At 64.1% G+C, this 14,177-nt stretch overlaps 2 protein-coding genes across 2 annotated transcripts in view; both read left to right on the top strand.

The window, feature by feature from the left end:
- Positions 1–1,946, top strand: part of LOC104642328 (uncharacterized) — a 41,113-nt gene extending 39,167 nt beyond the window's left edge. Inside the window, exon 22 of the mRNA XM_075747051.1 lies at positions 670–1,946. Coding sequence (XP_075603166.1) covers positions 670–1,763 — 1,094 coding nt within the window. The 3' untranslated portion in view covers positions 1,764–1,946. The remainder of the gene's footprint in view (positions 1–669) is intronic.
- A 5,513-nt stretch (positions 1,947–7,459) lies between these two features.
- On the top strand, positions 7,460–12,640 carry LOC104631655 (E3 ubiquitin-protein ligase TRIM7). The gene is made up of 7 exons (XM_075746979.1): positions 7,460–7,877; positions 8,882–8,968; positions 9,321–9,551; positions 9,948–9,970; positions 10,290–10,405; positions 10,738–10,770; positions 11,944–12,640. The coding sequence occupies exons 1-7, from the start codon at positions 7,470–7,472 to the stop codon at positions 12,453–12,455; spliced, it is 1,410 nt and encodes a 469-aa protein (XP_075603094.1). The 5' UTR covers positions 7,460–7,469; the 3' UTR covers positions 12,456–12,640.
- The last annotated feature ends 1,537 nt before the right edge of the window (positions 12,641–14,177 follow it).

Raw genomic sequence — 14,177 nt, 5'->3', positions numbered from 1 at the left:
GTGGCCGCTCTTCCTAGGAAAGTACATAGGCCTGGCTCAAAGTCCAGCGCTGGGTGACGCGCGAGGGATCCACCGCGGGCCTTTCCTCGGGGCACGCTGCCCGCGCGTCCCGCTGCAGTGAGGCCGAAGGAAGGGGACAGTCCTAGGCTGGGCGTGTCGTCTCAGGAGCGGAACTGGAGCCCGGCAGCCCCGTGCTGTGTTTCCGAGGCGCAGTGCCGTGCCAGGCGTGGGGAGCGGTGCTGGAGCCCAGCGAACCGGCAGCAGGTGGAGCTGCTCCAGAAGCACTCAGCTGCCCGAGTCCTCGCAAATCGATGGTGCTTTTATCCCCCCCCACCCCACCCCGCCGTCTCGCGGCATTGTGGAATTGCAAAACCTTTTGGCAGATGGGTCACGCCGCACCCTGCAACGGAGCCTGTCCGGGAGGCGGTTGGTTTGTCCTCCCTGTCGGGGGGTGCGTGGGCTTGCCTTGCGCCCGTGAGAGGACGTGCCCCGTCCCAGGGCACAGGGCTCCGGGCCGCAGCCGCCTCGTGTCCGGGTATTCTGGCAGGGCAGGCAGGTGCAAACAGCTGCAGAAGCCCGTGCAGATGTTTCTGTAGCAGCCCCCAGGTGCACAAAAGGCCGCCCCATCCCAGCCGATGACCCTGACGCTGTTCTGGTTTTCCCCCGCAGAGGACGGGATCGTGATCAAGACGGAGGAGGAGGGGGAGGAGGACGACCCCGACCCCCTGGAGCCGTGCGCCATGTTCTCAGGCAGGACCGAGCCGCCGGCGTTCCCCAGCCACGAGGCCGGGGTGGGCTGCGAGGCGCAGTGCAGCTCCAAAACGCAGCCCAGGAGCCTGGCGGCCGCCCGTGTAGGGAAGCCCCCCGCCTGCGAGAGGGACTCCGGGGAGATGAAGCCAGCGATCGCCCAGCAGCGGAACCGGACGAGGGAGAGACCCTACATCTGCCCCGAGTGCGGGAAGAGCTTCATGCTCAAGATCAACTTCATGATCCACCAGCGCAACCACCTCAAGGAAGGGCCCTACGAGTGCCACGACTGCGACCTCAGCTTCCGCAACAAGCAGCAGTTCCTGCTGCACCAGCGCAGCCACACGCGCCGCGGCGTGGGGGTCCCCCGACGCCCCGAGCACGGCCTCAAGCCCCAGCCGCGGCCCCCGCCCCCGGGGAAGCCCTACAAGTGCTCCGAGTGCGAGAGCAGCTTCAGCCACAAGTCGAGCCTCAGCAAACACCAGATCACCCACGTCGGGGAGCGGCCCTTCACCTGCGGCGAGTGCCGGAGGAGCTTCCGCCTGCAGATCAGCCTCATCATGCACCAGAGGATCCACGCCGGCAAGAGCGAGATGGCCTTCCTCTGCCCCCAGTGCGGGAAGAACTTCACCCGGCCCTCCCACCTCCTGCGGCACCAGCGGACTCACACCGGCGAGCGGCCCTACCAGTGCAGCCAGTGCGAGAAGACCTTCAGCGAGAAGTCCAAGCTCACCAACCATTACCGCATCCACACCCGGGAGCGCCCGCACGCCTGCGCCGTCTGCGGGAAGGGTTTCATCCGCAAGCACCATCTCCTGGAGCACCAGCGCATCCACACGGGCGAGCGGCCCTACCACTGCACCGAGTGCGGCAAGAACTTCACCCAGAAGCATCACCTCCTGGAGCACCAGCGGGCGCACACCGGCGAGCGGCCCTACCCCTGCACCGAGTGCACCAAGTGCTTCCGCTACAAGCAGTCCCTCAAGTACCACCTGAGGACGCACATGGGAGAGTGAGGGGCTGCCGACAGCTTCCTCTCCCTCCCCTCCCTCCCTCCCTCCACCCCTCCAGCCCTCTTCCTCCTCCTCCTCCTCCTCCTCCTCCTCCTCCTCCTCCTCCTCCTCTTCCTCCTCCTCCTCTGCTCATCTCTCCCGCCCTCCCCTCACCCCCCCACCCCCGGCTCAGGGCATGGACATCAAGGAAGCTTTGTGTGGTAGCGTCGTCGTCGCTGCTCTGGTGGAGACGGCTAGGCTGATTGGAAATAAATTAATTAATTAAAGCAAGCAACGCGCGGCAAAAGTAAAAGATTATATATATATATAAAATTAACAGAAGCAGCTGATTTAGGGGGAATCCTCACCATCAGAAAAAAAGCAAACCAACAACAAAAGAAACCTGTACAGGGTGTTTTGCCGGAGTAGGACTCTTAACTGCTTTTTAAATCTACTGTTTGGTTTTTTAATAAATGTGGAGGAACTTTTTATTTGATAAGCAAACTTAGGATCGCCAAGATTTTTTTTTTTTTTTTTTTTTTTTTTTTTAAAATGCTCTGTAGGCTGATTCTGGCACAGTCACTTTTGTCCAGGAGCTCTGCAGAGGCGCTGCCTCGTCCCAGCTCTCGAGGCTGGACGCGACAGCCGCTCAGCAGCGCGTGGCGACAAGGAGCTGCCGGCCGGGGGGAGGTGAGTAATAAATAGATGCAGATGATGAGGAAGTTCTCCGTGTGTCTAGATTTGAAGCGCTGATAGGTGCCTGCCCGGCTCTCGGGGCTGTGATGCGCTCCTGAATTATACAATAGAATAAAATACTAGTTGCAGTACAAGAACCTTTTTTCTGGTAGGACCCCATCAGCAAGGCTCCTCCAAACACTCATTTCTAGCGCTTAATCCTTCCGCAGCGGCAGAGGCCTTTCTGGCAAGCGGCGACCCCGGGCGCCCGTCCCTCCCACCGCTATGAGAGCTGCACCGAAGGCATCGCCGGCTGGCGCGAGACGCGGGAGCGGTTTGTAGACGCGGGTCTTGCCGCGGGGCGCTGCGGGGCCGTGACGTACCTGTGTGCCAGACCTCGATGTGTTTAACTGCTCTTCTGCTCTCTCTGAAGCGCGCTGCGGCGAGCAGGCTGGCCTCGCCCTTGCCGGTGGCACCAACCGCGCGCTCCCCGGTGGCGGGAGAGGCGAGACTCCTGCCCCAGACGGAGGAGCCGGTCCTGGGCTGGCTCTGAGCAAAGCCCCGGCCGAGTCGGGGCTGCCCACGGGAGATTCCTGTGGGTGGGACGTGGGTCGGTCTCCTTGCTGTTGGTCTGAGCTCCCGTCTCCAGCGGCTCGGTTCTCCGCAGTCCTGGCTCGTCCTCGTCGCAGCTCCCGTAGCGGGGCTGCGGCTGGGTGAGATGCACCGGAAGGGCCGGGCCGTGGCCGGAGCGGTGACGCCGGCTTCCTGGCGCACACCGGGCTCCTGGACGACGGGTGCCTTGGGGGAAGATGGCGTCAGATCTCATGTTGGACAGTGGCATCAATAAACAGAGCGATGATGGAATAAGTTGTCGGGACCTGTTCATGCCTTTGTGGAACCAAAGTCCTCGCCGCAGCACTTTGCGGGTGTACGAACCCCTCCTAAATTTGTCATTTACAGCCTCTTCCGGCTGGAAAGCGCCCGAGGGCTGCGCTGAGAGCCACCAGCCGGTCACCGGTGCGGAAAGGAGCATTTCGGGGCTGCCGGGGCCGGCTCCAGTCGAGGTTCCTGCGTTGCCTGCGCTGGGGTGCTGCTCGAAACTCCCTGGGAGCAGTTTGGGGTTTCGGGTTGTGGCGCGCAGCCTGGTGAGGTTAAACGTGCTGCGACGGGGCTGATATCCCGGGAGGGAGGTGCTGGTGCGGGATGGGGGGGCCTGGCTGCAGCCCCCGGGGCCGGCTGGCTGCCCCGCGCCCCTCGGCAGCCTCCCCGCATCCCCCTCATCGGGACTAAATGCAGTTAGGGGGGACAAATAAATTAAAAGCAGAACTGACTCTGGTCCTCAGCAACTTGTGTTCTTCACGCTGGCGGTGCCACGGACCTGGCGCTGTCCTTTTTTCTTCCTAAAAATGGATGGGTTCAGCTGGTTTTTGGCAAAGCAGCCGCTTCGCTGCCCGTACTAGCAGAGGGGGCCCGGCTGCCCCCGCGCAGTGCCGGGACCTCCCCGGGGAGCCCAGGAGACGCGCAGCTCCCTCCTCGCCTTGGCCAGGCCGTGCAGCAATTGCTCTCCCGCTTGTGCTGCTCCTCGCCGGCCGCGCGTACACGTAGCTGCGTCGGTCGCTGGACGCTGCCAGGATTTAACAACGTCCAGGTGACCTTCAGCGGCTCAAATGTCAACAGCCCATCTGCAGCCGCAGCTCCCACGCCGGGCAGGGGACACAGTCGTCGTGGTGGGCGCCGAGCTCAGAGCGGCGGCGGCACTGAAAAGCTGCGGAGGTGGCGGTGCTGCGGGGCACAAACCTGGGGGCGGCACGTGCCGTGAGCAGCCTCGCCACCCCCCCCTGCCCCGAGCTGTCTGCGGGTTATCGGCACCCTCCGCTTCGTTGCAGGCGGGTTCGGTCTGGGTGTGCTGAACTATGGGGGGTTATCGGCACCGTCCTGCGGCGGGACCGACTCTTCGAGGGCTCGTGTCACTGCAGGTTTGGCACCGCCACGCTCGCCCAGGGTGCCGGGGGAGCTGGACGTGGCTGCACCCGGAAGGCAGCAGCCCTGGGGACAGGGGATGAGCAGGAGCCACCGCCGCGGCGTGAGGTGGGCAGCGTACCCCACCCTTCCCCGGCAGCACCCCAGCGCCTGCCCGCACCGCAGCCCAGAGGCTCCGGCTGAGGGGGCAAACCGGGCTGGCACCCCGGCATGCCACAGCGATGGCAAAGCGGGGGGGCAGAGAGCGTTGTGCCGACGCCACCGCAGCTGCAGGGACGGAGTCTGGGAAGCAGGCGGGGGGTGGCAGGGCGCAGGCAGTAACCACCGGGGAGCGGTGTCATTCGGCCGCTTCATTGCCGGGGACAGCCCGGCCGCCAGCAGCGCGTCAGGGATGCGCGGTGCCCCCAGAAGGGCTTGGGGACGCTCCTCGGGCCCTGGCCCGCAGCGTGCCGGGGGGGGCGATGGAGCGGAGCCGCCGGCTGCACACAGGGGGCTGGTTTTGGACACCCGCTGCCCGCAGGGGCTGAGCCCGGGGCTGGCACAGTGGAGACGTGCCCCCGCAGCCTGCAGGGATGCCCGAGGGGGCTCGTGGGGCTACCGGAGGCCCTCTTCTCTTCCCTAAGCGCCGCTGCTGCCCTCCGGGGGTTTCGGGGCTGGGGCGAGAGCAAAGGAGACACTGGGAGAGCCGCCGGCGGCCATGGGGTGCAGGGGTGGAAGCCGGAGCCCCCCTGCCCCGGGGCGGCCGCTCGGTTTGGCGGGACTTCACACGCGCGGGAAGGGGCCGGCAGCGGGCAGCGAGGCAGCCGGCCCTGGGGAAACGGCTCACGGACCGGATTACGCTCGGCTCCCGCATGTCACAGCTGCCGCGCTGACACAATCCCTTAAACCGCATTAACCCCCAGCCCCGGCGGGTGGGAAGCGGCTCCCGCAAGCGTGAGGCCTGGGGAAGGATCCTGCTCCGGTCCTCCAGCCTGCCTGCGACGGCCCGAGCTGGGGCGAAGCTCCCCGGTGCTCCCGGGCACGTTTAGGTTATAAACCGAAACCATCCAAGGTGGCTGGCAGCGCTGCGCCGAAGCGCGCCGGCTCGCAGCCCTGGGCGCCCCGGGGAAGGCTCCCGCTGCCGCGGGGAAGGGCAGCGTCCCTTTTTTAAAGGATTTGTGAAGCCGGGAGGTGGGAGCCCAGCAGCAGGCTCCAGGCCGCACGGCGTCCCACGGGGTGCAAGGGGCCTCCCCGTCCGGGGGGCTGCGGGGTCTGGGAGCAGGATGGTCTCTTGCGCCAGCGCCCGCGTGCAGGGCGGGATGAGACTCACGCTCACGCTCGCACGTGCGCCGGCCCTCCCCGGGCTGCGGCCGCCGGCTGCCAGAGTCGTCTCCGCTCCCGTGGGCTGCCCACGGCCACGCGTGTGTGTGCAGATGTGGGCACACGCACTGCACACGCGGGGGGGCCCTGTGCTCCCCCCGGCTTTTCCCTGCTGGTTCCTCCCTGGTTTGCACACGCACACATTCACATGCGTGTGCTGAGATCCAGGCACACAAACATACAGTGGGAGAGACAGACACCCCCACACGTGTGCACACACAGAGACATGCATACACACGTGGAACGACACGGGGGCACACGCTGGCACACCCACCGACACTGATACACACACAGATGTACACTCACACACCAACAAGCAAATACCTGTATGGAGACACACGCACGGAGACACACGTGCACATACACGCGCCCACACACGTGCATGCGCACACATACATGCATACGCATACACGTACAGGCAGACACATGGCCACGCAAAAATGTGCACCCACACGCAGGCAGACATGTACAAAACCGTTCACGCTTGCACACACACATGCACAGAGAGGCATGCGTGCACCAGGCACGTGCACACAGGCACATGTAGACACAGCCGTGCTGTACGCCCGTGCGTACACGCACATGTAGATGCATGCACAGCCACGTCAGGACACGCAGACACGCAGACACAAACACACACAGACTCACACCCACAAACACGCATCCGCGTGCCAACACAGGCACATCTGCACAGCTATACACACATGCGTGCCAACACACGTGCACAGATCCATCACACAGATCCATCTGCACATACACGTACGTACAACGTCCACATGCACACAGATGCATGAGTCCGTGTACACGTTTACACGCACGCATGCACATGCCAATGCAAAGGCGCACAGGTATGCGTGTGCACACACACACACGAACACACATGGGCACACATACGCACGGGCACACATACAGGCACACAGAGATGCACCGACGTACACACATGTGCCAACACATGCACATACACGCACATATATACACGTGCATGCATGTACACATCCACGCGCATGCCAACACACACGCACACGCTCATGCACACACCAACGCAACAGGCACGTGCGCACGCACACACGTACGTACACATCACACAGGAGCGCACTCGCACGCATACCCGCACACAACTGCGCGCACACACACATGTCAACATACACGCGCACGGGTACGCACATGCAGGCACGCCTATGCCCGTACCCCCACGCCTGCACTCACGCCTGCACACCCTCCCCACGCACATCCCTCCCCACACACCCTCCCCACGCACCCCCCCCACACACACCCCTCCCCACGCACACCCCCCACGCACCCCCCTCCTCACCCACCCCCACGCAAACCCACCCTCCCCCCGCCCCCCTCCCCACGCACACCCCCCGCCCCCCCCCCCGCACACCCCTCCCCACCCACACCCTCCCCACGCACACCCCTCCCCACGCACCCCCCTCCTCACCCACCCCCCTCCCCACGCACCCCCCTCCCCACGCACACCCCTCCCCACGCACACCCCCCACGCACCCCCCTCCTCACCCACCCCCACGCACCCCCCTCCCCACCCACCCCCACGCACACCCCCCCGCCCCCCACGCCCCCCCCCACGCCCCCCCCTCCTCACCCACGCCCCTCCCCACCCCCGCCCCCCCCGCCGAGCCCGCAGCCACCCGGCTCCGCCCCGGCCGCCCCGGGCTCCCCCCCCGCCGTTTCCGGGCAGCGCGGCCGGGCGGCGGCATGGCGCGGGCAGTGCTGGCGCTGGGAGAGCAGCTGCAGGCCGAGGCCACCTGCCCCGTCTGCCTGGAGCTCTTCGCGGAGCCCGTCATCACCGAGTGCGGCCACAGCTTCTGCGGCCCCTGCATGGCGGCCGTGCTGGGGGACCCGCCGCGCCCCGCCGCCTGCCCCCAGTGCCGCGCCGCCGTGGCCCCCGGTTCGCTGCGGCCCAACCGCTCGCTGAGCGCCGTGGCGGGGCTGGCGGGGGCCCTGGAGGACGAGGCGCGGCGGCCCCGCTGCCCGGCCCACGGCGAGGCCCTGGGCCTCTTCTGCGAGAGCTGCCGGAGCCTCCTCTGCCCCCTGTGCCGGGACGGGCCCCGGCACCGCGACCACCGCGCCCGGCCCGCCGAGGAGGCCGCCCAGCAGCTCCGGGTGAGGGGAGGGGCGGGGGGAACCGGGGAGGGGGGCTCTGGGCAGGGGCTGGGGTCTCCTGGGGAACCGGCTGGGTCCCCCCGGGGCACGGGTCAGGGCGCCCTGCGTGTGTGGGCTGGGGTCCCCTCAGCGCATGGGCTGCGGTACCCCTCCGGGCACGGGCTGGGGTCCCCTTGGGACACAGGTCGGGGTCCTCCAGGCACAGGTTGGGGTCCCTGTCCAGTCATGGATTGGGGTCCCCATCCAGCAGCTGGCTGGGGTCCCCATCTGGGTACGGGTTGGGGGGTGCCCGTTAGGGTACAGGTTAGGGTCCCCACCTCGCCATGGCTTGGGGTCTCCGTCCAGCCGCGGGCTGGGGTCCCGTATCCCCGCCGGTGCTGCTGGTTCTCCCTGGCTCCCGCTGCCCACGGCCTCCTTCCGGCCCACCCAGGAGCGCAGGTCCCTCTCGCTGCTTGGGGCTCCCTTGTGCCCCACACGTCCCCAGCCAGGGACAGGGCTGGGGCCGCAGCTACAGGGGACGAGGTGTCCCCCCGAGATGTAGGCTGGGGTCCCCCCGCCAGGAGCCCGCTCTGCCGCAGGGCTTGGAGGAGCACGAGGGGCTTTTTAATACTCCAGCGAATTTATGGAGCGCGTCTGAGACACAGCGCTGCCGTCGTTTCAGACCTCTTCCCACAAATCCCACTTCTAACACCAAAAGTTGTTTTTGCTAATTAAAAAAAAACACAAAAAAACCCAACCCACCCAAACCCACAGACTTCAGGGTTTCCACACGACGCTGTTCCAGAAATACTGCCGGCCAGAGCAGCTGCGCACGGGGATCTCCCTCGGCTGGCTGTAGCGCCTGCTTGGAGAGAGGGGTGCTGAGCTGAGCTCAAAGCCCAGCCCAGCGACCCTGCAGAGCCGTACTGTCCCCACGGGCAGTGACATCATCTCACTCATGCCAATGTAAGCCCAAACTCACCAAATATGTCGTTTGTTTGTTGTTTTTTTTTTTTCCCCTCCAGGAGACGCTCCAGAGCAACCTGGGTTTTCTACAAAAAGAGAAAGAAGGATTTAAGCCCGAAGGAGAAAAGGAGAGCGATGGCTTGCTGGTGTGTGTTTCTCTCGGTGCCCTCCTGCCTGCGTACCCCCGCGTCCCCACGGGCCTGTCCCATCGTTCCCTCTCCCCATGACATATTTCTCTCCTCTTCCCTAACAACACTATTTTCTCTCTCCCTCTCTGTCCGTCCCACCTATCCTTCTTCCACCCTGCTCTCGTTCAGACTTCGCAGTCAGCAGCACCCAGACTCGCCACCCCTCTCCCTGCTCCATTCCTCCAGCTTTTCCTCTCCCAAAAGTCTTCTCCTTGTCCCCCTGATCCTTGCCCCGCTCTCTGCCCCGTGCCCACGCGGAGGCGCCCGGAGGATGGGATGGCTGAGCGGCCTCCGCGCGGGTGCCTTGCAGGGGAAGGTGGCCTTGGAGCGGCAGAGGCTGCAGGACGCCTTCGAGCAGCTGCAGCAGTTCCTGCGGGAGCAGGAGGGTGTCCTGCTGGCCCAGCTCGACCGGGCACGTGGGCAGCTCGCCGAGGAGCGCTGCCAGTACGTCTCCAGTGTTTCGGAGAGGAAATCGCTGCTGGACACGCTGATTGCGGAGATACAGAAGAAACGTGACCAGCCAGCGGTCGAATTCCTTATGGTGAGGCTGCCTTGCCCACCCGGGCGCTGTGACCCCCCCGGCGAGGCTGGGGGCACCCGCTTGGCACCCTCTGCATCCCGCTGCCCGCGCAGCCCAGAGCCTGGGAGCAAAGCGCGGCACGGTGCCGGCCGGTGTGCCGGCGGCCGGGCAGTGACACTGTGGTGCGTGGTGTGGTGTGGTGTGGTGTGGCTGGTGTGAGCCTGGGCCTGCAGCGTGAGCTGAGGGAAGGTGAGGATTTGGGTGAGCAAGTCACCGGAGAGTCCCCAGGAGAGTGGTGTGACCCCCCCGTCCCCATCGCCCCGCTGCACACAGCAGGGGAGTGACTGTGACTCGGTGCCGGGGGCCGCAGTCCTTCTCGGCAGTGCCAGAGCTGACCTGGTGTTTCCTCTCTTCCAGGATGTTGGCAAAACCCTGAGCAGGTACGAAACGGGCTTGGGGTCGCTCTTCTCCCCCTCTCTCCGGGCAGAGGTTTGGAAATGCTGCAGGCGGCCGAGCACTGCCGCCGGGAGGGAGGTGGCTTTCCCCTGCCGAGTCTCTGGGATTTAACGTGATGTTATCGGCAGCCAGCGGTCGTTGCACCCCTGTTAGGGATGGGGTTTCCGTGCCGGTACCTGGGACGCAGCTCCCCTGAGTTCTGCGGCCGGAGGTTTCCTCTCACTCTAGGGGGTTGTCCCCGTTTCTCTCCTGGCCCTGGCTGCTGAGGTCAGAGCTCCTCTCCGTGTTGTCCTCCCCCCTCAGCTGCGAGGCGGCGAAGGCCCCGATCCCAAAGCCGGTTTCCCCGGAGCTGCAGAGGACCGTTCAGAGCCTCTCTGAGATGAGCCAGCTGGTCGTGGGTGCAGTGGCCAAATTCAAAGGTAAAGCAAAGAAGCGGCAAGCGATGCCTTGCCGTGTAGCCGGTGTCTGGGCCCCAGGCGGGCGTGCTGCTGCTCCAGGGCACCAGGCACTGCTGTGTCCAGGCCGTGCTTCCCACTGAGCTCGGCTGCAGTGGGAGATCGTCACCGCCCACGGCCTCTGCCTGGGATTTGGGAGCCAAACACTGCAGACAGGACCCGTCTCTGAGATGGGCTCTGCTGGAGCCCAGGGCTGCTGGGGAACAGGCGCCACGTCTGGCTTGCTGTCCTGATGGAGAGCAGGAAAGATCCCACAGGAGGAGAGAGACTCATGCATCTTTCTTTCCTTCTTCTAGTGAACCTGCTGAGCGAGATGGACAGAGAAATGGGTGAGTTTGTGCCCATCAGCTCCAAAAACAAGGGAGAAAAGCTTTCCAGAATGAGTTTCCTTACGTTCTGGGGGCAGAGATGGGCTCACACCACAAGAGCTAAATCCAGGGTCTCTCTAGAGCCAGGTCCCTTCATTTTGACTGGGCCTGCTATAAAAACCCCGGGTCCGTGCCCACGCCAGGCAACACCCAGCGACGCTGGCCTCTAACGTCCACTGAGGGCCCGACAGCACGAGGCCCTCGGCTTCCCTGTCTCTGGAGACTTTATCTTCTGCTGCTGCGATGCAAAGACTGTGACTAGTTAAGCAGAGGGGCCGTACACATTTTGAGCTGGCTTTTAGGCACAGATCAGAAATGCCTTTGCAGATGCCCGGGGTCCATGCGGCGCTGGCAGCATCGCAGGGCTCGGGGCTGGCTGGCGCCGTTTGTGCTGAGGGTGGTCTCTGTCCTCTCAGTTTTTGGGATGAGGGACCTGGCGCACAGGATGGGCGTGCCTCGGTTTCCCTCACGCTGGGGTCCCCACCGTGAGCCGGGGCCCCGGAGGAGTGGGCTTAGCAGAGGGCCTGGGGTGGTGGCACTGCGCAGTGACGCCTCTGTGGCCTTGTGGGACGGCCGCGGGATGGCAGCAGATCATCCCACATGAACAGGCGGCTCCTGCTCTGCAGTGACGTTGCCCGATTGCTCCTTGGAGCGGGGTCGGGAGCTGGTTTTCCCTTTGGTGAGCATTTTTCCCTTTGTCACTTGAGCAGGGACTGGCCTGGCACGCTGCTGCCTTGCAGGCGATGCTTCCTCACACCCACGGGGATATATTGCCCCCCCACGCCCAGCCTGGCTGCAGCCCCAGCACGCTTAGCCCCAGCAATATCCAGCACGGGATTAGCAAAGCAGGTTTAGCAAAGCCCGTTGCATCTGTCCCCTGCGCGCGGGGACGCTGCCTGGCTCTGTCCTGCCTCAGGGAGCATTCTTTGCCCACGGGTCCTGGCGTGGAGGGCAGCGAGTGCCCCGTGTCCCGTGCTGCCCAAGGGGGCTGTGGGCACCGTGTGCGTGCACTCACGGGGCATGCGTGCCCGCTGTGCTCGCAGGACGTGTCCCAGCCCCGTGGAAGAGGAGGGAGAGGTGCTGGTTTGCTCCTTGGCGGGCAATGGACTGACATTTCTCTCTGTCGTGTATTAGTGAGGGTGACGCTGGACCCGGAGACGGCGAGTCCGTACCTGATCCTTTCGAGGGACCGCAAAACCGTGCGGCTGGGAGACAAAGAGCAAAACCTCCCCGACACCCCCAAGAGATTCACGGGCAGCCCCAGCGTCCTGGGCTCCCAGGGGTTCGTGGCCGGGAGGCATTACTGGGAGCTGGAGGTAGGGAACGGGGACAGCTGGGCCGTGGGGGTGGCCGTGGAGTCCGTGCGGAGGAAGGACTCGCTCAGCAAGGCCATGGGGAAGATCTGGGCCCTGCGGCTGGGCTGGGATCGCCAGTACACGGTGCTCCACATGCCCCCCACCCCGCTGGTACTGAATGAAGAGCCCCAGAAGATCAGGGTCCACCTGGACTACGAAGCGGGCGAAGTGACCTTCTACAATGCAAAGAACATGGTGCAGATCTTGCAGTTGAAGGCCTCCTTCAGCGAGAAGGTCTTCCCATACTTTTGGCTCTGGTCACAAGAAAGCTACATCCAGCTGTGTGCCTGATGGGGTCAGATGCCTCCTGGTCCCCTGCCCGTGCCCTTGGCTAGCTGAGCAGGCGAGAGGCATGGGAATGACGCAGCTCCGCTTTGCAAACTCACTGCAGCTCTGCCTGGGCTGGATCCCCTTTGCATGTTGCTGCATCTCCTCTTGCCAAGTCCTTTGGAGCATTAAAGATGTGTTGTCCTGCCTGGGGGGTGTCTGCATACTGTTATCCTCGCCAGATCTCACAGTGACGGTGTCCCACCTGTCCCTGCGGGCACTGAGGGCACACACAAATAAGCAGAAGAGAGGCAGGGAAGATGCTCTGGTTGCCCATGCCGGTCTTTGGCAGCGCTGCCTGGCTTGCTTTGGCTTGGCCTGGTGTGCTGTGTTGTGGGCAGCATGGGGACGCAGCCACCCCACACCCAGGAACCCAGGGTGGAGCCGCGGAGCTGCTAATAGTGGTGGTAACTGCTCATGTAAAACTGTAAAAACTGTTGCTTGAAAGGAAAATGTTCAGGGAGGGGACAGGGCTGACCGGGGAGCTGGAGTGAGGGCACAGCCCGAGCCTCTCCAGGCTGGAACAACAACAGTAACGGGGGTGTGATGGGAATCTCTGAGATCCTGGGCGGTTGGAGAGGGAGCAAGTGCCATGTTGTCTAAGCCAGGAACGAGGAGCATCGTGTGAACCTGGTGGGTGGCAGGGCCCAGGCAGACAGGGACATGGATGTCTTGGAGGTGTGGGCTCCCCTGACGAGGCCTTTACGCCTCTGTGTCACGCTGAGGATGCTGGAGCCAATGTGATAAGCCCTGCAGCCGGAGACGGCAGCCTCTGAAACCACCACGGGGAGATCTGGCAGAGCGCATCTGCCAGGGACTTGGCACGACAGCAGAGGTCTGCAAACCCTTACGTGAGGAGAGGGTGCACGACCTGCTGGAGCCACGCCACGTGTCCCAAGCTCCCTGTAAAATGGGACCGTGTGTTTTGGAGCCGGGGCTGCTCCCCTTCACCTGCAGCGTCCGCAACCGGACAGGCCTGAGGGACAACCCGTGTACAGTGTCCCTTCCTTTCCACAGGACAACCATCGCCGCCTCCGTCCTGCTCCGTGACTGCGGGCAAGGGGACAGGGCAGGGGAAAGGGAAGGTGGGGCAACAGGTCCTCTGAAAAGCTGGGCGTGCGTCCATTTTAAGGCAAATAATACCTTCTCTTGAAGGTAGAGGACACGAGTGAGGTCTGGAGAGGTTATTTGGAGCGGCCTAAGTGCGCCTGCTTTCTGCACCACCCCGCACGCGATGCGTTCAGGTCTCTCCTCTCCTGCTCCTATTTCACAAGTGCTGTCACTCCACACACCCAGGCTCAGCGCTGCAGGGACGTACGTTGGCTTCTTTTCACGCTGGTACCGAAACACCTCACAAAACTGGCCGCCGCTTCTGCGGTAATGCCATTTATTGTTCTCACAAAGATTTCGTTTGAGGAGAAATGATGCGGGAAGGGTTCCGAGGCTCAGTTACCTGATGAATTTGTGTCGGTTTTCCCCTCTTTCTCAGTTTTACCCGCTTCCCCTCAGGCCCAGGGGAGGTGGAGGCACGGCTGAAGGGAGACAGCCAGAGATACGGCGGCAATGGCGGCGCCCAGGGAGGCGGGGACTACATTTCCCAGCATGCAACGCGGAGGAGGGCAACGCGGTCCACGCGTTGCCCTCCTCGGCGTTGCATGCTGGGAAATGTAGTCCCCTTCTGCACAC

Source organism: Balearica regulorum, chromosome 2 (genome assembly GCF_011004875.1).
Source record: "Balearica regulorum gibbericeps isolate bBalReg1 chromosome 2, bBalReg1.pri, whole genome shotgun sequence".
Lineage (NCBI taxonomy): Eukaryota > Metazoa > Chordata > Aves > Gruiformes > Gruidae > Balearica > Balearica regulorum.
This window is presented reverse-complemented; position numbering and strand designations above follow the sequence as displayed.